At 34.9% G+C, this 24,861-nt stretch overlaps 4 protein-coding genes across 4 annotated transcripts in view; 3 read left to right on the top strand and 1 right to left on the bottom strand.

The window, feature by feature from the left end:
• Window positions 1-34: 34 nt before the first annotated feature.
• LOC120634392 (zinc finger protein 728-like) lies at window positions 35-1,341 on the top strand. The gene has a single exon (XM_039904919.1). It carries the CDS (start codon window positions 209-211, stop codon window positions 1,259-1,261), a length of 1,053 nt encoding a protein of 350 aa, XP_039760853.1. The 5' UTR covers window positions 35-208; the 3' UTR covers window positions 1,262-1,341.
• A 1,597-nt stretch (window positions 1,342-2,938) lies between these two features.
• LOC120634390 (zinc finger protein 766-like) lies at window positions 2,939-4,562 on the top strand. Its single transcript, XM_039904916.1, has one exon. The coding sequence runs from the start codon at window positions 3,180-3,182 to the stop codon at window positions 4,197-4,199; it is 1,020 nt and encodes a 339-aa protein (XP_039760850.1). The 5' UTR covers window positions 2,939-3,179; the 3' UTR covers window positions 4,200-4,562.
• Window positions 4,563-5,823: 1,261 nt separating this feature from the next.
• Window positions 5,824-7,217, top strand: LOC120634218 (zinc finger protein 16-like). Its single transcript, XM_039904686.1, has one exon. It carries the CDS (start codon window positions 6,164-6,166, stop codon window positions 7,202-7,204), a length of 1,041 nt encoding a protein of 346 aa, XP_039760620.1. The 5' UTR covers window positions 5,824-6,163; the 3' UTR covers window positions 7,205-7,217.
• Window positions 7,218-21,690: 14,473 nt separating this feature from the next.
• Window positions 21,691-24,861, bottom strand: part of LOC120634347 (phosphatidylinositide phosphatase SAC2) — a 33,314-nt gene continuing 30,143 nt past the window's right edge. The window contains exon 18 of the mRNA XM_039904860.1: window positions 21,691-23,539. Within this exon, the coding sequence (XP_039760794.1) occupies window positions 23,438-23,539 (102 nt within the window). The 3' untranslated portion in view covers window positions 21,691-23,437. The remainder of the gene's footprint in view (window positions 23,540-24,861) is intronic.

Genomic DNA, 24,861 nt, shown 5'->3' with positions numbered 1-24,861 from the left:
AAAGCCATAAACAAGAATTGAATTGAATTAAAATTGAATTGAATTCTATTGAAAAGAAAGTAGGAACTGAACAAAATTTTTCGATACGATACTACATAATACATTCCGTTATTTAAATTAAAGACTCCGTAAGAACATTGCTAGATTTGGTGGAATACTGATTGAATACTTCATTCATTATTGGATGTTCAGCTGTTGGTAAACAAACATGGTTACGTCGTATTACATAATGGAAATGACCAAACAAAGCAAAGGTATGGACATACATGAATATTACAGTAACTTGCATATTAAAGGCATACAGGGGTCACTCGAGACAAGAGTATGTTGCAGGGTTTGTCTCGCAGACGGTTCCTTGCCAATATTCAGTGGCTCGGACATCGCAGAAGCATTGCAAATATTTGCTAACATAGAGGTGGAAGAAGGCAGTGACTATCCAAAACATTTATGTAAAATCTGTCATAAATTTATCAAGTGTGCTATTTTGTTTCGGAAAACAGGGCAACAATCTGATGAAGTACTGAAAAAACACATAAAAGCTAAGAAATTTGATTATTTTGAAGATCCACACATATTAGTCGAAGAGAGTGATATACCAGATGATTCTCATATCAATGAAGATTTGTACCCTGTGATACCCACAGAGCCTACTCATAAGAATAAAGACAAAGTAAAAGACGCCAAAGTTCAGTGCACTATATGCAATAACATTGTAACAAGTGCTTATTTCAAAGAACATGTTACTATGCATGACCCAAATCATCACAAATATGTTTGTGATATATGTGGAAAGTCATTTCGATTACGTTGCTCTTATCACAATCATAGTTTACGGCACAGGACTGACTTTTCATTCAAATGTCAATTATGTCCATACAAAGGTAGATATAAAGAGCTATTAAAGAATCATATGCGTACACATACAGGTGATTACAGGTATATGTGCACAGAATGCCCGGCCAGATTCCTATTTAAAAGTAATCTCAACCGACATGTCTTAATAAGACATAAAGCACCCGAACACCACTGTAATTCATGTAAAAAGGTATTTCATACTAAAATGATGCTTAAAAGCCATTATGAAGCCCAACATTTAGGTTTAAAAAATCATGTATGCAATATTTGTGGAAAGGCTTTTGGTTATAGAAATGCAATGATGAAGCATCAACGGCATGTGCATAAAAGGGAGAAATTATCATTTTCGAGGATGCCTTCATATTTACAAGCTGAAAATAAAAATCTTAGTACTGAAGATGATTAGTCTACTGATGCTAATTGTATTATATTCCTGTATTGTTTATGTTATGATTGTATTATATTTATAAAGCCTTAAGTTGTAGCTTTTTACTTTTTACTTTTAACAGCAAAATAATAATTATAACTCTTTGCCTTTCCTACATGACAATATAATGGTAAACTGTGTATTAATTACTATGGAGGGTAGAGGTAAGGAGAGTCATCTTATATGGGAGAAAAGTTGAAAAAGTGTCCAGTTGTTGTGCTAAATAACAGTTCAAAAATCCTCCACAATGGCGCTGGTGGATGCACAGGGTATGGTATGAATGTAGCAATCGTAGATGAATTGAAGTATGCCGAGTTAAAAAATTTAATGTCATTATCGACTAAAGTAGTTAATTATTGAGAATTTCAACAACTTACGTTGTACAAAATATTGTGGTAAATATAACCTTACAGATTTATTATAACCAAACGTGCGTTTAGAGTGATTTTATTTCGTAAACAGTAAATACGGTATTTATATTTGGCGCTTCTTTTAAGAGTTACCCTGATGCAAATGTGGCGCCATCCTAATTTAGTACATTTTGACGACACTTTTTCATATACACAGATGACTCTCCTTACCTCTACCCTCCATATTAATTACACACATTTGCTTGACAATTGCACAGAAAATTTTAGGTTTACCTTGCATAGTAAATCAAGTGATAGAATTGTATCCTACTCAGTTAAAAAACACTATTCAAAGTGAATAAGTGTATTTTGTAGTATTTTAATTAATTTAGAGTTGGTATCCTCATTGCATTTGTTCACAGATTTTTAATTCTATGTCACTGACCTCTATTATACTATAGTATATATAGGTACTGTAGTATGTATATATACATATATATATAAAATATATGTAGGTCAATATTCCATATTTACTTAATTAATACGTTGCTATCGTAAGCTCGCTGCTTAAGGCTGGCCGCAGACTCGTTTTCCGAATTCGATTCCCGAAGTGGTAATTTCGATTTGGTTTTCCGTTAGACTAGTGCAGGCTATAATTTTTCAGTAATGTACACGTATCAGTACGGAGAGTACAAGCGTTGTGAACGCACGACGGTGGAGTACGCAGAGTACAAGCGTTGTGAATGCACGACGATGGAGGATTATTAGTAATAGCATTTCTGAAGAAAAAGAAACGGTGCTTCTATTAAAAACTCCATCGAGTCTATTTTGTCTTGCTGCAAATAGGAAAATATGAACGTAAGTTAGTTAAAAAATCAGAAACTTTCATCCCCTATTTGACGATTTTGGAGTTGGAATTTTTAAAATTTGAGAAACACGTATTTCTTTATTTTCATCGAAAACCTAAAATTGTAATTTAAAAAAAAAAACTATTTCTTTGGGAATGCTTACCTATCAGTATATAATCAGTAACTATGAGTATATAATCAGTATGTAACATTTCAGCCCGATCCGTCAAGTCGTTAGACCTGTGCGTTGATAGATCAGTCAGTCGGTTAGTCGGTCACCTTTGCATTATAGAAAATTCATATAAAGAAAATGTCAAATATACGTCGGACGTGAGCGGTTTTGAATGGACATTTTCGATCGTGTGCGCCAGAAGAAACCAAAACGAATTATCTACCAGAACGCGCGGGCTTGCATTCGAAATTTAAGTAGGCAATTTAATCTTTTGTTCTTTTAAGGAATTTATTGATTTATATTGATATCCGAATTCGGAAACGACCATATGAGGCAAGCCTTAATTTCTGCCAAGATCTGAGACCACAGATCCTATTAATTTACACTGTACGGTCTGTAGTCCAGAAAACAAACGACAGACAACATCATAAACAACTCAAACAACGAATGTTTTAGAAAAATTTAAATACTTTTCAATTGTAATCGATTAACATTGCTAATTGCAAACAAATATATTAAATTTGAAAATGGTGAAACCAATTTACATTATGAAATTGAATACGCAAAGTATTAATATGGAAGAATACTACAGTGGCTTACAAAATGTGTCTTTACCCGTGTTTATTAAATATTTAAACCGTACAGCTAAGTGTAAAGTATGCCTGCAGGATGGGGATGAGGCAATTACCAGCGTTACAAACCCCAATGGCATAAGAGAAGTCCTGAATGTATTTGGTGCAATCGGAATCGACGAAGAAGATGAGAATCCAACATATTTGTGCTACGTGTGTTACAAGTTTCTTAAGTGTGCTATTTCATTCAGGAAAGTCGCTCTACGAACCAACAAAATATTAAAGCGACCTCCGATAAAGCTATCGCCTGATTATTTCCAAAATTACGACACTACGGACGTAGACGAAAAATCGAATCCAGTTTTTCGAACTAAAGAATTAGAGTGTGAAGATGAAGAAGACACCAAAGTACAATGCCATATATGTAAAAAAATTCTAACCAAGGCATACTATAATAGCACGCATTTAAAGCTTTGCGATCCAGATTTCCCTAAACAGTATGTGTGCGATATTTGTGGAAAATCATTTAAGTTAAAGGTGGCCCATAATCGTCATAGGGAGCGACACGAAACTAGATACATTTACAAATGTCAATTATGTCCTTACGCAGGCAGGTATAAAGCGAGGCTGTCAATGCATATGCGTGTTCATACAGGTGACTTAAAATACTTGTGTACAGAATGCCCTGCTAGGTATATCTCCAAAGGCAGTTTAAGCGATCATATAAGGTTAAAACATACCGAGCCACAACATAAATGCCATCAATGCGACAGAGCATTCCATAATAATTTAAACCTCCAAAGGCATATTGATGTAGTACATATGGAAATTAAAAAGCATGAGTGTAACATATGCAGCATATCCTTTGGTTACAGACGCGACTTAATGAAACATCAAAGAAATGTACATAAAAGGGCTAAATTGAGGTCTGGTTTTAGTAAATCTATTTTCAAGTCTAGAGACAATTGTGAATAAATATTGCCAGTCATGAGTACTAGTATCACCTAATCAGATGTGCAGAGTTGCCAGTTTTGATATGGGTTCAAAACTTAGTCATGGGCCTGATTCTCAAATTTTCCCAACAATGATAAAGACGGCTATACTTGCAGTGTTTATATGACCAAATCAGAAATGTGATTTTCTAACAAATCTGAGTTACTAACAGGCATTTTAAGGGTCAAATGCAAGTGGTGTAAGGCACTACTACACTACTACTACAAGAATACATCGAAAGAGTTTCTATATCTCTGTACAAATGATATATTTGATGATTGAAGATACCATTGTTCCTAGTTACTATGGTGAAACAAATAAAATAAATTTATACCAAAAATTAAATTATTTGATATTTTGCTTTTTCTTAATAAAACATTATGAAACAAGTTGGAATTAAGGATGGAGAAGAGGTATTGAGAAATCCTATTGACATTGTAGAAACTTTTAATGACTTTTTTGTCTCTCATTCTAAAAATATTAATTATTATATTCTAAACATATTCCTGCGAATATTTCTCATTCACTTTTCATATTCCATCAACTCATGAACCAATTGATCATAAAAGAATTAAAAATGTCAAATTTGTACATATATTGTGCATATATTTTCATAATCAGTATGGTTATGACAATATATGTATAAAGATTATACAACATGTTTTACATATCATGCCCAAGTAACTTAAATTCGTAAGTATGGCATAGTTTTTGGGGAGACACAAGAAATATTAAATAGTAGGTAGAAATTTTTATTGCCGCACCAACCCGTTCCTTACATAAACTACTATCGCCAAAGGTTGTCTTGGAGAGATCGCTTTAGCGATAAAACCGCCTTTGCACACCTAAACTAGTTTTTTATTATTTATTTTTGTAAATGTGTTTCTTTGTATTTTGTTTTTGTGTGTTAAAGAATTTAATAATAAAAATAATAATATTAACAGTGTACATAGGTGCACTATTCATATTTTCCACATATCGCTCTTATGCACCTTTTCTGCACAACAAATAGGTAGTTGTTGCGAAGAAAAAGAATTAAATCAATTGGTTTCCCCATCACAAAACCGCATTCTTTAATAAAAGTGTTTACGAGATTGCTATACAAACATACAATAAGTTACAAAAGATCATATGAGAAAATAACTTTATTAATTTTAAAATGACTGTTATAAATTTTAAGCTATCTATAATTATTATTTTTATAATTTGTTACAATATGATATGATATACTAGTTTTATATAATTCACAACATGTAATAACTTATATCTAATCTGATTTTTATTTGGATTGATGGTTCAATATGCTTCGAAGGCTATATAACATCACGCTACGACCAATGGCTACTATCATCAATGACAAATGTTGCAAATTCAAAAACAGCAAAAAATATCCTTTTTGAGAGATTCCGATGCGTGCGATGCGTGAACGCCAATGTTACGCCAAATGACGAAGTAATAAGTATGTATGTATGTAGTGATATATATATATATATATAGATATATTTTTTGTGGAATGGGTGAATTTCTGGGATGGATCCCCGGCATCTAAATTTTCTTTGGTCTGGTGCTAAACTTCGGCCCTAGCTAGTTGCCAACCTACCGACGAAGATGTGGCGCAACGCAATTTAGCGTTCCTGTATGATTACGCGTAGTAACCATTATAAATTTATTAGGGGTTTCGTGTTTTGGTTCCGACTTGCAATCCGACATCTGGCATCCTATATTTGTACCGACGAATCCGACATCATGAACCTGACGATCCGCCGATCCGCCATTTTGAAAGTAGAAACTCAAGATCGTTTACGTCAAAGCTCAAAAATTTAGGTGACAGGATAGAAAAATAACATTGCAATTGCTGTATTTTCCGTTTGAAATACTATATTTAGAGAAATTAAAAGCAATTTAGTACATAATATTATGTACTTTCTAGTTTGATTTTACTGATAATGGTGATAACGTTTTACATCATGAAGGTGAACAAGAAAAGAATTAATATGGAAGAGTACTACAGTGGTTTACAGAACATGCCTTTACCCGTGTTTAGTAAACATATAAAGCGTCAAACGCACTGTAGGGTTTGTCTGCAGAATGGGGATATGCCGATTACCAGCGTCACAAATCCTCAAGAGTTAAAGGAAGCCCTTACTATTTTTGGGGGCATAATATTCAATGACGACGATGAAAAGGCGGTATACCTGTGCTATGTTTGCTACAAGTTTCTAAAGAGTGCTGTTTTATTCAAGAAAGTTGCGCAACGATCGAACGAAACATTAAAGCAACCTCTATTAAAACAATCGCCCGGCCATTTCCAAGATTATGACTATTCGGGTACATATGACGATGGAAAGTCAAGTCAGGTGTATGCAACTGATGATTTTCTATGTAAACAAGAGCCCTTAGAAGTTGACACCAAGGTACAGTGTCCCATATGTAAAAAAGTTGTCAATAAATCTTATTACTACAAGACCCATTTGAAACTTCACAATCCAAATCTACCTGAACCGTACGTGTGCGACATTTGTGGTAAATCATTCAAGATAAAAAACGTTTATACTAATCATAGAGTGCGGCACGAAACTAGATTCATTTACAAATGTGAATTATGTCCATATGCTGGTCGGTACAAAGAAAGGCTCTCGAGACATATGAGAGTACATACTGGTGACTTGAAATACCTGTGCACACAATGCCCGGCTAGATATATATCTAAAGGCAGTTTGAGTGATCATATTAAGCTAAAGCACACGGAACCACAATTTAAATGTGATTCTTGCAACAAGGCATATCATAGCAATTTGGTTCTACAAAGACATATTGATGCATCACATTTGAGAATAAAGAAACATGAATGTAACATATGCGGCTCTGCGTACGGCTACAGGCATGACTTGTTGAAGCATCAAATTAAGGTGCACAAGAGAGCTGTGTTGAGGCATCGTTTCCGTATAACAGCTAACAAAGACACGGAGAACAACAGTGCAGAATGAATATTTTAAATATTGAAGTTGTGATTATATTGGTGCCTGGATTTTTGAAAATTCAGTATGTGCATGTGATTATATACCTATATGAGGAATATGGCATACCGCATAATCATTTTAAAATGTTGTATTTTACATGTCTGGTTTCATACTCATTGCATCTACGCATAAAGGTTGAAATTATAGGCACAGATATAATCCAGCATTATTGTTAGTAGCATTAGTATCCTTAGTATCAGATTTGTACACCCAAAATGTCAAAATGTGACTTACAATAACTTTATTTTATTTAATTAGTTTGGATAGCACCGATCACACTAAAATTGAGTATTACAACACAGGCCGTGAATATATGCAGCACTAGAGCCATGAATGTGTTGCCAAATGTGGAATGCCTTGCCTGAAGATGTAGTGACTGCAGAATCACTGAATCAGTTTAAGAATAGACTGGATAAACATCAAAAAGACAAAGAGCGCAAGAAATGATATAGACGCATCAGCGAAAGCTGCTTAGTCTATTATATAATAATAATAATAATCTTTAAAAGGATTTAATTAACAAAACAGATCCAGATGTTAGGGTTGAAATTTGTTTCAATGCTGTGCTCTGAGAATAGCAGTATAGATTCCAATAGGATACTTGGGTTTCAGAATGAATGTGGATTTAACAGGTTATTTAGTGGCAACTTTCCACAGTGCTAGCAAATTTAGTGTAAACTGATATTCAGAATTGGGCCCAAGCAGCCTTCAGCTCCATTTTGTTTTTGATGTTCTTACCAAGAAACCTTTTGTTGGTTTTAAAGAAAGAAAGAAAAAACATTTATTCATGTTAAGTGTTACAAACAGTACATCTTATAATAATAAAGTAACAACATAGTATACAACATACAATGTCTGTGTGTAACACCAGACAGAAAGGGTGTACAGCTCAGCATAAATTATTTCTCAGTTCTGCACTCTCAATGGTTGTTGTAAAAAATCAGTGAAACAGTATTTAAACTCCATATTGGGCTTAGAAACTTTGATGTTATATGTTTGAGAAACAATTGCGGGTGTGCATAACTTAATGCTATGGATATGTTTTAAAATAAGCTGTGACAGCATAGTGGTTAGAATATGTAGTTGTTAGGCGTGATTAATTTGCCACTGACCGCTATTGACATTGGACTGGCTGCCCTTATACAAGAACTATAACCTTATATGATAACTTATTAAACTTAAAGTACTATTCCGTACCGCAGGGAGACCTTGGATTACAGTACTTACCTTCTTAAAATTAGATTTCAAGCAACTACACGACAACATGCAACTAACACGACGCGACAGTTACATGTCGACTGAGTTTGGTTGCAATGCGTTTTAATAGTTAAATTATAGTTATTAGTATTTATCTCATGCAGGGCTGGGAACCGGTTTTAATTTACCGGAAAATTTCGGTTTATTTTTAACCGGTTTGTTTTAATGTTCTGCGTTTTACCGGCTAAATGATTGAACGAACCGAAATGCTATAGGTTACTGTCCTTATTGAGCAAACGATTTCAAAACGTTTAATAAACATAAATAAACCGGTTTTTGCAGCAGGCACTAGTCCCTTTGACAAATGCCAAGCCTAGCTCGTTGCGCGTGCGAGTCCTACTTCGCTACAAAGAAAAAAGATGGTATAAATTATGCATCTTTGAAGTTAAAAGAAGCTTAACTTTGGTAACAACTTTGGTATGATGACACTTTTGGCATATTTCAAAGAAAAATGTTAAAATCGTTAATAATTCGTACTCATAGTAGCGCGCGCAGCAAATCACAAAAAGAACTAAAAGTGTAACCGGTAAAGTGTAATTCCATTCGATTTAGTGAAATGAAATTAGAACCGGTTTCTCTGTTTAACCGGTTAAACAAACGTAAACGAAACCTTAACCGATATGATTCCAGTAACGGGGTTTAATGACCGAAGCCGGTTTGCAATTCTTCCGGTTTCCGTGCCCTGATTTCGTGCTCCTAGTAGTATGTAATGTACTTACTCTCTTCCAATAAATAGTAATAACAATAATTAAGTTGGAAACTTATACAGATACAATCTGAATAAGTTTCCAACTTGACTATAGGCAATACGTAATACGTCTATTTTTATTTATTGTCCTCATATGAATCCAAATATCTCTATATCGTTACACTTCCGGGTATCTAAGTTATGTTACTTGACATTTTTTGTTTTCTATGTGCCAAATATGTACCAATTTCATCGTACGCCACGTTTTTGAAAAATAATTAATGCCATTGTTTCATTCGCACGACAAAAAAAAGGGTTATTGGGGGCAAAAACAGCCTATTCAGAGGTGACAAAACAGGTCAGTGATTAATGTATATAGGGGTAGGCATTTAATTGAGAAACAAAAGCACTTAACATAATAATTGATTTTTGTAAATATTTTTACTTACCTAATCTATTTGGTTATTATTTTCGAAATGGCGGTATATATTTACAAATTACTGTAACAGTTATGTATAATGTAATTTATATACCTACTCGTTATCTGTGAACGTCTAATGGCCTTTGCACCCTATATCGACTCTACCACAACTCGATAAGAATATAAGCTTTATGTCATGTGACATATTGTTGTTGGAGGTGTGTGAAACGTGGTGAACAAGTGCTCTTCTCGTACGTTACTAACAATAATAGTGTGAAAAGATTTCTGTATCATAACATTAAGCTCATATTCCAATATTGGTCATTGGTTGGTTGGTTGGCTCATATTGGTCGAGGAGGAGTTGTTTATATTTATTTATCTTAACACTTTATTTGTACACCACAAAAAGTTTCAACTGGAAAAGAAGAAAATTAAAAAGTAGAATACAAAGGCGGCTTTATCGCTTAGCAACGATCTCTGCCGGGCAACCTTATCAACTAGGGTTGCCTGGCAGATATGGTATGGGTTTTTATTGATTCCATTATCTTCCTGTTCGTCTTCAGACTTTATAGTGTTATTTATAAAAAAAAGTTTCATAGGAAAATTTTCATTTGTACTAAGATTTATATTTACTGTTTAAGGTTGCGCTTCCCTATTTTCTTCATACAAATTTACTATTTATTGATCTAGGTCCCAAAGTTAGCGAGAAAACTGTTTGACTTTCCATTATGTATCTATATTATACCTATTGTAAACCATTATTAAATATATTGCTTGTTTTGACAGTTTTATATTAATTGAAATATCATTAATGTACTTATTTTAGTTTAGTGGACGTCACTCACCTGGAGCATTCACTTCGGAAATTTTAGTTTGTGAGTGTTTCTCAAGCAAGCACATTATTTCGCAATGATATCAATTTGGGGAGATAAGAGGGTAAGTGCCCATCCGAGTCACACCTTTTGCAACGTTAATAAACGTGACTTGATGGGAAAAGAAAATTAGTCAGGTTATTCCACGAACTTTTGACGGATTTTTCGATTTTCATGGATGCAAACTAAGCGTGGGGTAAAAAAAATTAGAATGGGAATCGAACGGAAAAAAGTTTCCGTGTGACACGACTGGGTGTGACTCGTTGGGAACTAGCCTTGGCTTGTACATCAAAACGAATTCCTAGTTGGGTTCGTAAATTCAGCTTGCTTGTCAAGCTTACGCGCAACGTCTTCCCGCAAAGCGAAGTTTGCGAAGCGAATACTCCCAGTGAGTCCTTATTATAAATTTTAAGGTCTGAACTATTAAAAAATTACAGCAGTACCAATATTGTGGTCTAGTTTACTTAATCTTAATTTTACAAATAGTTAAATTAAATATATTTATTAGTAATATTTTCAATTATTAACCTACTCGGTTCAACATGTTTATTGCAGGTGTACTCGCAACATAAGAAGTCTGATCTTTAGTCAGTACAGTTTAAGGTTGATGAGGTACTATAGATATTGAAAACTGCCAGCAGCCCACTTATACAAACTATTAGACAATTTTTTTAAATTTAAAATGCATATAAAAAATTTCGGAACCGACAGGATTTGAACCTGCGACTCTCAATCGCTGCCAGAGCGCTTTGACCACTAAGCTACGACTCCAACTGCCGATGCCGAAATTAGTATTTGCATATTAAACACTAAAAAATTATATTGGACTAATTGTTTTACGATAACTGTACTAGAATCGGTATCATGGAAACGGTGATAGTCCAGTGGGCTTCGACTTCACTTTCGGGGGGCCGAGTTCGAATCCCAGCACGCACCTCTAACTTTGCAAGTTACGTGCGTTTTAAGAAATTAAAATATCATTTTCTTCATCGTGAGGAAACCTGCATGCCTGAGTTCTCCATAATGTTCTTGAAAGGTGTGTGGAGTCCACCAATCCGCACTGGGCCAGCGTGGTGAACTACGGCCTTAACCCCTTCTCATTGGCGGAGAAGAGCCGTGTCCTGTAGTGGGTCGGTAATGGGTTGATATGATACCAGATTCCTTTGCCAATAAATGTTTTCTCATGGAAACCTTTCGTAACGACAATACACACATCGTGCATCGCCTTCTAGCCCCAAAGTAATAGAGCTTGTGTTATAGGTATTAAGATGGCTGATGAATATCTTTATTTATAATATACATAGATAAATACAGACCCAGCCACTGTAAATATTCATGTTCATCACCTAAAACCCACAGCCGTGGACTCAGAAAGCGGGGTTTCTGCTTACTGCGCCAATCAACCGTTGGGACGAAAGTTAACTATGATTTGTATGGAATCGCACGAGCGCCATATAGTGGCGCTGTCTAGATGCCCTTCTTTAAAATCTGTCAGTGAGGTGATGACACCCGTATATGCGATGACTTCTTCCATCGATTTTATTAAAATAGGGATTTTCGGGTGATAGTGCATTGTAGATTGTATAAGCGCTTATATATTTTACCGTGTTGACTTTATTGTCAGTTTACTTAAATTTAGAAATAAAATAATAATAGACAAAAACAATAATTTTCGTTTTATTTTTATTGTGGTATACTTTAAACATGAGCACTTTTCTCTAATTAAAAAAAATCGAAAGCGGATGCTATAATTTGGAAAAAAAATGCAGTGGCTTGCACAGGATGTTTTTTTAGGAAAGGTTTTTCTTATTTAATCAGAAGGCTAATAATATTAAAAGAAAAATCCTCCAATACAAATCATTAAAAAAACTAACCGGCCGGTGCAGCACTTTGACTTTATCTGATGGAAACCAATGAGGAGTGCTTGGAGTTAAATTGCCTAGTAAATACATACAGTCTCGCTGTTCTGTGGGTGAATGGAGACAAATAAAACTAGATGGTAAAGTTCCTAAGCACAATCACTGAAGTATGCCGTGTAAAAACCCGATAAACAGACAAAATTGCGTCAGTGTGTCAACTTAGATATTATACATAAAAGCGAGTGTTTGTTTATTATCTCTACTTCTGCGTCGATTTTAATGAAATTTGGTATATATATTTATTTACCAAATTTCTAGTACATATATGCGTATACTATCGGATCCCAGCGCCATCTGTCGGGCTGATTTGTGAATCTAAACCATTCAGGGTGCCACCCAAACGCATACTAAAAAATGCATTCAAATCGGTGCAGCCGTTTAGGAGTTCAGTGACATACACACGCACACAGTATACACAAATATATATATAAAGATAATATATATATATATATATATATATAGCTTGTGGCATTGAGAATGGAAATAGGATACTTTTTATCCCGGAGAACATCCTGTATACATTCCCGCGGTATTGAGAAAAACACCTTTCGTTATCTATGCCTTTACCTTGCTAAACAGATGTAAGAATTTATTTAGCATTTTTATTGGTAACATATATTTCAAATAGCAACATTTCATTATTCTTTAACTTGCAGCTAGGAATGTAAATAAAACAAAATGTGAATATGTCAAAGCAATTTTATTTACGTATTCTTTATTTAAAATAAATAGATAATATTCGTACAATACAGATAAAATACAATCACAGACTAAAAAAAACTCTAAAACAATAATTTGTAGGTACATACATAGTAGAGTTACTTTTTATCATTTCAAAAACGATAAAAATGTCATAATACTTCTAAAATTATTTCAACATTAAGTTAATTGGCAATGGATACTGTTATTTATTAAACGTATATCAAACTGAACTAGAAGATCTAAAATTATTGCCCGATAAGGATGTTTTTTTTTTCATTCCACTACTGTTATTTTAAACCCGTACCTCTAATCAATTTCCACGCGACATCTCAACGGAAAGCTGAATCGCTTAGCGGCACGTCTTTGCAGGGTAGTAACTAGCTACGACCAAGCCAAGACCAGACCAGAGAAAATTCAGAAATTATATCAATTCCCGAATTGCCTCTCCCGGGAATCCAACCCGAGACCTCCAACTTAAAACCACAGCGCTTACCGTGCGCCAGGTAGGTCGTAATATAGTATTACTCTTAAACTTGTATATTAAAGGTTCTCGAAATAGAACGCGTACGTATCTATATATAATTAAATGTAACTATCTTTTCTGTTTAGAACAATTATTATTATTATTTAACTCTTTATTTGTACACCACTATGAAGTTAGAGAAAAAAAACAATTGAAATACAAAGACAGAAGTAGAATACAAAAGGCGGCCTTATCGCTTAGTAGCGATCTCTGCCAGGCAACCTGAGTAAACAATGAGAAAAGGATGGCAATAATTTCAGATCTTCCAGTAGATTTAAAGATTGATGTACAAAATAATCATATAGCCTACATAATAAGAGATCGGGTAACCGAATGCATATTTACCCAAAATATTTTCTAAGAAGCCGCTTCCATAATTTCATAGCATTGTGATTATAGGTAAATATGCAAGTCATGAAATTTAAAAATGTCAATCATACAAATAAATGAAGAATGAGAGGCTAAAAGGATTGAAACGTGTGATTATCACATTGCGATTGCCGAATTCATTTTTATTGGCTGAATTTATTTCAGGTATCTTATCTTGCACGAATTGCATAGGTATTTTACATTAGAACAGCTTCAAGCAATCCAAGTGCCAAGCCAAACTAAGTAGAATATTATAGAGATCAAGTTTTTTTGTTTTTTTTTTAAATCTCAAAAACAGACAAGTTAATATTCTGTTAGTGTGAACGAAAACGGGCGAATTAAATTGAAGCGGCACGTGATAATGTTACTGACGGCGCGGTACGCGAAGACAGCGAGGATCAGTGGCGTAACCAATAAATATATGGGCAAAACGGGGCCCAATTAATATACTCCAAGGGCCACGTGCGTTTAGGGACCCCGTAGACTGCGAAGGCTGCGGTCACGGTTTCCTCATTGTCAAACCATTAACGCCCACTACAAGGAATGGGAAGAAGGAAAAAGGTTCAGACCTTAGTCCACCAGCTAGCCAAGTGCGGATGGTAGACTTCACACGACCTTGAGAACATTATGTGACCTTTAGCTTTAAAGCATGTGATATTTAATTGCTTAAATCAAGAATGCACATAACTCCGAAAAGTAAGAGGTGCGTGCCGCCTAGCCACTAGGAGATAGGCTAAGGAGCCGGAGTATCTTAACATTATTAAAAAAGTTAGTAAAACGTGTAGGACCTTTTTAATAAACCTTAGGCCTTACATTTGTCTATTTATGAAGTGTATTTTCACGCTTTGACATTTGATAGGTGCTCTGAAACAAAATGTGCCAAAACCGAAACTCGCAAACTATTCCGACGTTATGCCACGTTTATTAATAATAATTAGGCATATAATACTCAGCAGGCATAGGTATAGCCTCCCAGCAGGCGTGGAGAGTAATATGCTCGGCATATTTCTTACGCGATCAGAAATGGGGAGATCTCTAGATGAACCAGAATTATCGATATCGCTCAACGATTCGCGAAGCTAAAATGGTAATGGGCAAGGCACATAGTTCGAACCAAGGTGCTGGAGGGGCAGTACTTCCCTTGGAAAGCGCTGTGTTGGTAGACCCGCCCCCCACGAGGTGGACAGACGACATTTAACGAAGGGAGGGGCTGGATACAAGCGGCACAAAACCCATAGCCAGTGGAAATCCCTAAAAAAGACCTTGGCCAACAGTGGACGTCATGTTGTTGAGATAATGATAACTTAGAGGGAGTACCCTATCAGATTTTATAACAAACTTTTACAGGCACAGACCGTTAGAGTTACAGTTACGCCACTGTCGACGACCCTACATTTTAATTATAACGTCACAACTGATAATACGGTATAGTTGTATATTTGTTTAGCTACCTGTACATGCGTCGAAAAGGGTTAAATATTTCACTACACTACATGTTTTTATATTGTATTTAAAGCCAACATACTACAACATTATTTATATTCGGGTACATTTTCAAGATACAAATGTAGAATTTCGTAGGTATACCGTATATAAAATTAGAAACACATGATTATGAGATGTGCAGTTAATAAAAGCTAATTTGTTTTTAGGTTTGTACACATTTTTTAAAAAATATAATCAAATAATTTGGAATTTTTTTATGCCGGCCAATAAAAAACGAAACTAAATTATTTTTTATTGTAGATTAGAGAATATGGATGGAAGGTATTTGTTTAAACAACTTTTCATAATACCCCCCAATAAAGTGGCGATAGAAATCATATACATAGCTACATTCATTAGGTATTTGTTTAAACAACTCTTTAGAATTTTCCAAAGTAAAGAAGCGATAGAAAATCCATGAGAGCTGACCTTTCTTTTCATAGTTTCTAACTCACTGGATTATCCTGAATTTTAAATTATATTATATTAAGTTTAGATTGATTGGCCGACAATTTATAATAAGTTATTTCCGCGTCTACAATTGTAACGATATACATAATACAGTGATCTCAACACAACTAATCCGATCTGTAACAGTACTACAAGATTTACTCGCTCGCAATCGAGCAGTCGTTTTAGCATATCAAACTCTGAGTGCGATTTGGAGTCGCAAATCCGGAATTGATGCAAATAAAGAATTGATGGCAAATTTAAGCTTTAATGCCAATCATTCAAATAAGTTTCATTTCACTCCGATGTTCAAGTATTTCCGTACTAGAAAACTGCTCCATTGCGGGCGACAAATCTTGTTCTGAGCACGTGGGTTATGAGGCTGTGTAGATTACAAAAACGGATCTTAGCTGATCCGTGGGAGTCTGCTCAAACCACTATGTTACTATTTCAGATTGGAATTCTTGTTTTGCGAGAACTACATCATTGTGATATTATTACCTCTAGGCGCATAAACCATAGGTTTTGGGCGATAATATTGGGTAATATAATTAACTGTATAAATAATTCTAATCGTATTTCTATTACCGTAAGAGCGTACCACACTACGCCTATTATACCAAACGAAGGTAGTCATTGAATAATTGAATTCGAATTGAAATCTATTTTAAGGTAAGTTGATTATTTTTTTGGTGAAAAACAAGTATTTAAGTCACTGAGGAACTCTTTATCAAACAGCTCGTGAGCCGGTAAGTTGCAAATGTTCATGAGGTTAAAGAAACAGAAAAACCTAACGCCCGTTTTGGCACCGCTGCTATGTGCGATCGAACAAGAGCGGTCAGTCAACTCGTTCAATGCTCACACAAGGCAACTACAATATTAAACAGTTACCAGATTTGAGTTTTCTAAAACCGTTCCAAAATATTACACCGCTAAATAAAACATTATTTTGGTCTAAAAATATATGTGTGGGTTTTGAGGTTTAGGAAAATATATTATCTACTCATAAAGTACTACATTTACGAGGAAAACATCGTAATCTGCCGTTTTTGTCGCATAAACTATATGCTCATATACTTTGTAATTTTATTATGAGCGAGGTAGGATTAGCCTCTTCTTGTTGTATTTGGAACCTTGTCGTAAAGCAAGAAGACATGTTTTTAATTGGTGTTTAAAATCTTGGATTTGTGCGCTAACAAATATTCTCGACTCTAGAGGTAATAATATCTTACTAAATAATTTACTAAATAGGTAAATATTTATTAACAATATTAATTATACTATACAAAAGCCTTAATTAAGTATACAATAATACTGTTTGAATTTTTGCAACAAATAAGTTATCAGGTATAATAAGCTTTTAGGAGAGAGGGCTGTGTCGATTTTAGTATAGACGTGTCAAAAAGGTAAAGTGCCTTCAAAACTGTTTGCATTATGATCTTTACGTAAGACTTAATATAATCTAATAAGTATAAAAAGAGTTTGTAACTTTGATAGCTGTACGCTGTTCGCGTGTCTAACTTTTAATATTATTTTTGCGTTAAACAGAGTTTATTTATTGTTATACTCTATTGTATAGCAATAAATAATACATATACTCTATTATATATAATATATACTCTATTGTTGTCTAAAAAATTTTCAATTTTTCAAAAAGTTCTTTATTTATTTTTATTTCATATTAAAAAGAAAGATACAAACAATAATTAAACCCCTTTTATTTTATATAAAAAAAACAAGATTTAGCGCCATCTTGTGGCGTCACTCTTAAAGGTAAAAAATAATGCATTCCAAGAGAGGTATTAATGAATGAATGAATGAACACACTTTTATTGTACACCACATAAACATATAGTAAAATTATAAATAAAAATTTAACAAAAAGTATACAATTTACTTACGATATTACACAGAACATTTTTCTTTGTAATATCGTACCAGTGCGCAATTTTATGCAAAAACATTATTTCCATGAAATGTTTCATATTTTTATTTCTCTGGAACCCAGAATATCAGTAGAATTTATGAAATTAGCAATACTTTGTCAGAGCTTTAGTGGAATTGTGATTCAAATTAGAACAACGTTTATTACAAGTAGGTCTAATATAAGCACTTTGGATTTGCACAGTCTGTCTAGTTTTAATGATTCTATTACCGGTTTTATAGATATTCGCTTCACCGCTTACGTTATACCTACTCTGCATTTTGCGCGAAATTTTCGAATACACTCCGTACATTTTCGTCGCTCGGCCGAAAACGGCCTATCAACTTTCTAAACTGTGTTAAGAGATGCGGGTCCATTATAATATGTCTTACGTAAACATCGTTATAAAGAATCATAAATCTTTAAAAGTTCAAAAGGTTTTTGTCGTATTTAGTGTTATATTTGTCAACGTACCTACTTAATTTGTATTTATCGCATGGAATGTAAGTTTCGCTAATAAGCCAAATACTAATTTAACTATTATTAAAACTCCATGATCCTGCCTGGTCTATCTATACACTAGTTAACACACAACATTCAACTATAGGTAAGTACCGTTTGTGATGACCTCGCTGGCGCAACAGTAAGCGCTGAATTTGATTAGGAGGTCCCGGGTTTGATTCTGCATTTTCTCTGGTCTGGTTTGGTCGGAAGCTTTGCCGTGGCTAGTTACCACCCTTTTTTTTTTGGCGTGATGGAAAAACTTTATATATCACCTCTTAAGGTGGTACAGTAATACCCCGCTTTACGCGACCCCGATCAGTGTTGGGTGTTATGAACGTATTTTACAAGAACGTAAACAAAAAACGAAAGACAAAAGACAATATGTATTTTTCCGTAAAAAATAATTCATAGTATGTATTGCATAGTGTTCTTAGATTTAAATGATACGTATTTTTGACTACGTTTAATCATAAACCTCGATATACGCGAATATCAGTTAACGCGATTTTTTCCAGAACGTATCCCTCGCGTAAAGCGGGGTATTACTCTATACCCAAACTAGAAACCACCACGGCATGCCCCTCTCGTTGGCTTTGTTAGATGCCCGGGGAAACCCGTTCTATACCTCCGTTAGCTACCACCCTACCGACGACGTGCCGCTAAGCAATTTAGTGTTCCAGTGCGATGTCGCATAGAAACCGATTAGGGGTATGACTACCACATTCCGTAACTGGTTAGCCCGCTACAATTTTAGACTGCAGCATTACTTACTACTAGGGGAGATTGCAGTTAAGAGCTAATAGGTTTCTACGCGACATCGCTTAGCGGTTTTTTTTGTCGGTAGGGTTGTATCTAGCCACGGCCGAAGCCCCCCACCAGACAACGGGTTCTAGTCGAGGCCCTCACTGAGAGGTTATGATAATAGTCTCATAAAAACCCAATACACCTAAACAGTGTTAATATATCACTTGCCCCTCGCATTGTCAACTTTAGTAACGTGTCGATTCTAAACGGAGCTTTATTGGTATTTTTATCGTAACACGCCACAATATTTATTTACAGATTGCTATATAAATGCATAAATAACGCATAAGAACACTAATGTTATAAATAAAAACCGATATGAGACGTTTATCCGGGGAGTACCCTAGCCACAGTAAATACATATATTAAAGCAGTATGGAATCGTGCGAAAAAGCACACTTACACAGATGCACGTCTTTACGAGGCTCCAAATTCATTATCGAATTATTTTAGTCGGGGTTACCGTGTCGAGACGAGCGGTCGCTCGCGACTTGGGTTACTGAAGTGTAGGTAGGTCACGTGGAAAGTAGGTGTGAGTTACTGAAGTGTAGGTAGGTCGCGTGGAAAGTAGGTGCGCGTTACTGAAGTGTAGGTAGGTCGCGTGGAAAGTAGGTGCGAGTTACTGAAGTGTTTGTAGGTCGCGTGGAAAGTAAGTGCGAGTTACTGAAGTGTAAGTAGGTCGCGTGGATTGAGGTGCGAGTTACTGAAGTGTAGGTATAATAAAAGTTGGTTTTATTTTTCCATTTGGGTCTAGTTTCCGTACTGCTCTAACTTATACAACGTGTTAATTAATTACGAAATACTGTATAAGAGTGCATACGTATATTTCATAAGGAATCATCCTGTAAAAATATTAAATTAAAAGTAGCATATTTATTTTTCCATGCAAACGAATTCAAAACATTTTAAGTGTTTAATTATGACAACCCTATTGAAGATGAAAGACCGACACGCGCATAGTACCTACGCTATGCGACGCGTACCTAATAAACTGACGATAGTCACTGGATTTTATTATTGCATGTGATGTTAGGGCTGTATCTGATTTCTTTCTTTAAAAAAAAATGGCAGTGGTTTACTCAAAAACTATTAGCGTATCGGTTTCACACATAATTTTCAGAGTCAGTACATAAATTACCTCTAAAGACTAAGTATCATTTCGATTTTCATTCACACGTTGTACATTTATTTACTGTGCCTTAACCTCGTATATTTAATCGTACTTGAGAACGTATCATGATAATCCCAGCCTATAAGAATCCCACAGCTGGGCACGGCCACCTTTCTCATAGGACAGGAAGCGTTTAACCCTCGACGCTTTTCCAATGTATGTTGGCGGGCTTTGATCAGCACATCATTCACACATATATCAGTAGTTCTGTTCAGTATTTCAGTAGTAGAAGTACTTTTTGTAACAGAACTCGTCCGTGCTGTACTACTGGCACTTTTATTACTGCCGCCAAGCAGCACAGGTGTGTTTTAGTCAGTGGCGTACACAGAGTTATTGACCAGGGTATGCATAAAAAAGGCAGATGCCATAAAATGGAACAATCCTTCGCATTAATGGGTTATATAAAAATTTTAGGGTATGCAGAGCTTTTGCATATATGAAGTGCACGCCACTGGTTCCAGAGATTGGTTGCCGGTTGAATAAACCGCACATGAGGCTTAAAACCTACGCCTCAGGTTGATCGATCATCTCCATTTAACATTCTACTGTACTGTGTATTTATAAATAACTAGCGTACCCAGCCCGCTTCTACGGGATAGATTTTGCTTTATTTTATTTAAACAATAAACTTACATCATTAAATTTTTAATTTAAGTCTAATAATATATTTAATCATTTACTTCTCTTCGTATTCATTATCTTGTATTCTCTTCTCAAGCGGGTGAATATAATTAGCTGCACCCATGTACACCCAACAATAGAATATCATCATAGTAAATAAAAGCTGTATATGACAGTTTGACAGTTCAAAAATAGGAGTGCTCCGATCGTCACACCAAACTTTACAGGATTACTCGCCAGGTTTATCCGGAGATTCCCTGAAAGTTTCATTGAAATCGGTCCAGCCGTTTCGGAGCCTTTACGGAACATACCCACACACTTTCTCTTTTATATATATAGATTGTAATAGCGTATAGGTAATTTTGCACAGTTTTATAACATTGTAATAAATGTTAACAGTGTTAAAACTACATGAGTGAATAAAGTAATTATTTTAGTCATAGAATTAAAAACACACAGAACACACTTCAGCGATTATTGCACGAAGAGAATTGCGTCCAAAAACAGTGAAAACGCCCCGCGCACGTCTGACTTCACACCCGCGGAATGTTGTAGACTATTCCTCATTTTCGCATTAAATGGTAAACGTTTAGAACATAAAAGGTAAAATAATTTACTGTCAACTGCTTAATGGAATGTAATGACTAACCGCCTGTTCGAGAAACACTACTAAAGTGGAATGGTTTTTGAGGCTTCAATATTAGTCGTGTATACGGTTTCTGTGTGTTCTTAATTCTGTGATTTTTAAAATAAATAGAAAACTAAGAATAAATCTCGACAATTACTGTTATTTAAGTATAGGCTAAGGGGATATAACGGAGAACGGAGTGCAGCACCTTTGTGCTACTACTACCATTCGCGTTCACCTACAAGTCTGCCCAACGAGGTGATTATATGCAGACCTCCCGTTGAGAGAGGCCTTTAGTCCTAAGATCCCAGGTTGGAGGGCGTCCTTAACACCGAATTTAATCAATACATAACAATTCCAATCACCTAGTACCTACATACAGAGTAAAAAATTTAAAACACATTTCGTAGTCAAAATTAATGTTTATCGCAGACTAAATGAAAGTGATAGACGGAAAATGTATAGAAAGAAAAAAAGTTTGTGGATCTGTCTGTTAAGATGTTGTCATTATGACCTTCGCACAAACAAAGTACCTAGCGCATGGCATAATCTATCTTTTTCATTTAGCTTATATTAGTTATATTCTATTATAATTTAACGCTATTTCTAGTCCCTGTGTAAGGAAACATGTGATACTAGATTGAACATAAAAGCGATTAAAGACGACGCCCAATTACTAAATTTCTGTAAGCAATGCCATAAAGTACTCTACTGCTATGAGCATTCTTAAAATCGCATGTTTCTCTATACAGTTGCTGTAAATAATTATTATTCTAATAATTGAACTAAGCAATGGAAATTTGGCAACCGTTTGCCTCTCCTACATTTTGCAAGTGCTGCGTCTCTTTAAGATTAGTTACATATTTAGCCGTCTATATTTTTCTTTAGTCAAATTTTTTTATTTATATTTTTATTTATATATCTTGCTTTTTAAGGTAAAATTTAGGAAATTTGGCGATCGTTTGCCTCCCCTACATAATGCAAGCGCTGCGTCTTTTTAATGTTAGTAATATATTTAGCCGTATATATTTCTTCTTTAGTCAAATTTTTTTATTTATATTTTTATATATATATCTTGCTTTTTAAGGTAAAATTTAGGAAATTTGGCAATCGTTTGCCTCTCCTGCATCTTGCAAGCGCTGCGTCTTTTTAATGTTAGTAATATATTTAGCCGTCTATATTTTTTCTTTAGTCAGATTTTTTATTTATTTTTTTTATAAATATATGTTGCTTTTTTAAGGTAAAATTGAGGAAATTTGGCAATCGTTTGCCTCTCCTACATCTTGCAAGAACTGCGTCTTTTTAATGTTAGTAATATTTTGCCGTCTATATTTTTTCTTTAGTCAGATTTTTTATTTATTGTATACATTTTTTATATATAAAGAATATAAATAAAAAAAAATCTATTTAATATACCCTAATATTAACGTAATGAAGTTTAAATTGCTAAAAAGATGAAGAATGCAATTTTACATACAGACAGACCATAGTCTGTCACACCCTGGATCAATACGAAGTATACTTATTCAGGGACGAACGAAAATAACACGTGGACGATTGGTGCCGAAAAATAAATATATATAATTCGTCTAAAATTTGATTTATGTCATTAATGCTAATAAAGCCATTACTCACTGACTGTCTCTATTAAATGCTATTTTCGTACGCACAACTGGCTTCAATTTTATCAACGTTTTTGTTCGCAAGCGCTCCTTCTATCTTTCTATACTTCATCTACTATTACTAAAGAGAAACAATATATTGTTCCTAATAAAAAAAAAAACTGTACTGGCATATGAGGTGTATACATTTTGTAACATTTGTGACCAAAAAAATACCTTGTTTTTAATACACTGGACTCTTCAGAGAGCGACGAGTCGTGTGTTACAATCCGCCCATTTCTCTTGCAGTTTCTTGTGCTCCTCGTACTGTTGATCAGTTACATGTTTCACTGACGGCGTACCCTGGAATTAACAATACAATTTTAAATCACCATCTTCACTCAGTATCAGTTGATATGATGTAGTCATATATATATGATTGATATGTTATACATTTTTTTACCTAAGTACTTATTTTTATACTACCCACATTTAGCTGTAAATTCTTGTTAAGTAGGTACTTATTATTATCATTAGTTAGTTTAGCATAAATGTAATTTCAGAATTTAGCTTGTTGTATTCAAGACCAATGATTCTCGACGGCGCAGGGTGTAACGGTAAAAATCTAAAGAGTTTATGTTTTACACCTTTTAAATGCAATACTTTTTATTTTTTTTATTTTTCGATTAAATAAATGAGTGATGTTGAGTGCCTGAGTTTTTATAGTACTAATTGACAGACAATGCTGATGGCCACCTGAGTTGAAAACCATTTATGAACAGAGCAAAAATACACAGGGCATGCAAGGAGCGCGTCACGCAACATGCCGCCTTGTGTCCATCAATTTGAGTAGACGTGCCTGTAATTACATCGGCAACTACGCCCTTCACAACACAGCATTCAGAACACAGAAATGCTGTTGAGGGGCAGAAATAGGCATGGTGATAGTAATTCCCCGGACGAGCTGTCTCAAAAGCTCAACAACGTCTTAAGTCGTACGTTTAATTAATGCCATACAGCTGCAAGGAAGTCTCTTGTTTGATCTACCAGAGAAAGGCCTGAACTTAATATAAATTAATATTATGTTATTTCATTGACGGCCGATTGGCGCAGTTTGTAGCTACCCTGCTTTCTGGGTCCAAGGCCGTGGGTTCGATTCCCACAACTGGAAAATGTTTGTGTGATGAGCATGAATGTTTTACAGTGTCTGGGTATTTATATGTATATTATAAGTAGTTATGTATATTATTTATAAAAATATTCAACAGTCATCTTAGTGCCCATAACACAAGCTACGCCTACTTTGGGGCTAGATGGCGATGTGTGCGTTGTCGTAATATATTTATTATTATTATTTATTTATTTATAAATTATTCAAATAACTTCTGCGGGGCACATAGTTCGGAGAACCGATGGACGTTGGGGTTCCAAGGTGTTGGATTGGCAAACCCGCAGCTGTTAACGCAGCGTTGGTCAACCCCCAAGCAGGTGGACAGACGATATCGAGCGTGTCGCGTAGAGCCGCTGGATGCAGGCGGTCCAGAATCGTCGAGTTTGGTGCACCCTAGATAAGACCTATGTCCAGCAGTGGACGTCAATCGGTTTGATGAATGATGATGATATATATATATATTATTAACCAATTTAAAGCTAATCTTAATAAGTAACTAATACCTTAAAAAATC

This window comes from Pararge aegeria, chromosome 23, assembly GCF_905163445.1.
Source record: "Pararge aegeria chromosome 23, ilParAegt1.1, whole genome shotgun sequence".
Classification (NCBI taxonomy): Eukaryota; Metazoa; Arthropoda; class Insecta; order Lepidoptera; family Nymphalidae; genus Pararge; species Pararge aegeria.
The sequence above is the reverse complement of the archived record's forward strand: the minus strand, read 5'-3'. Positions and strand labels throughout refer to the sequence as shown.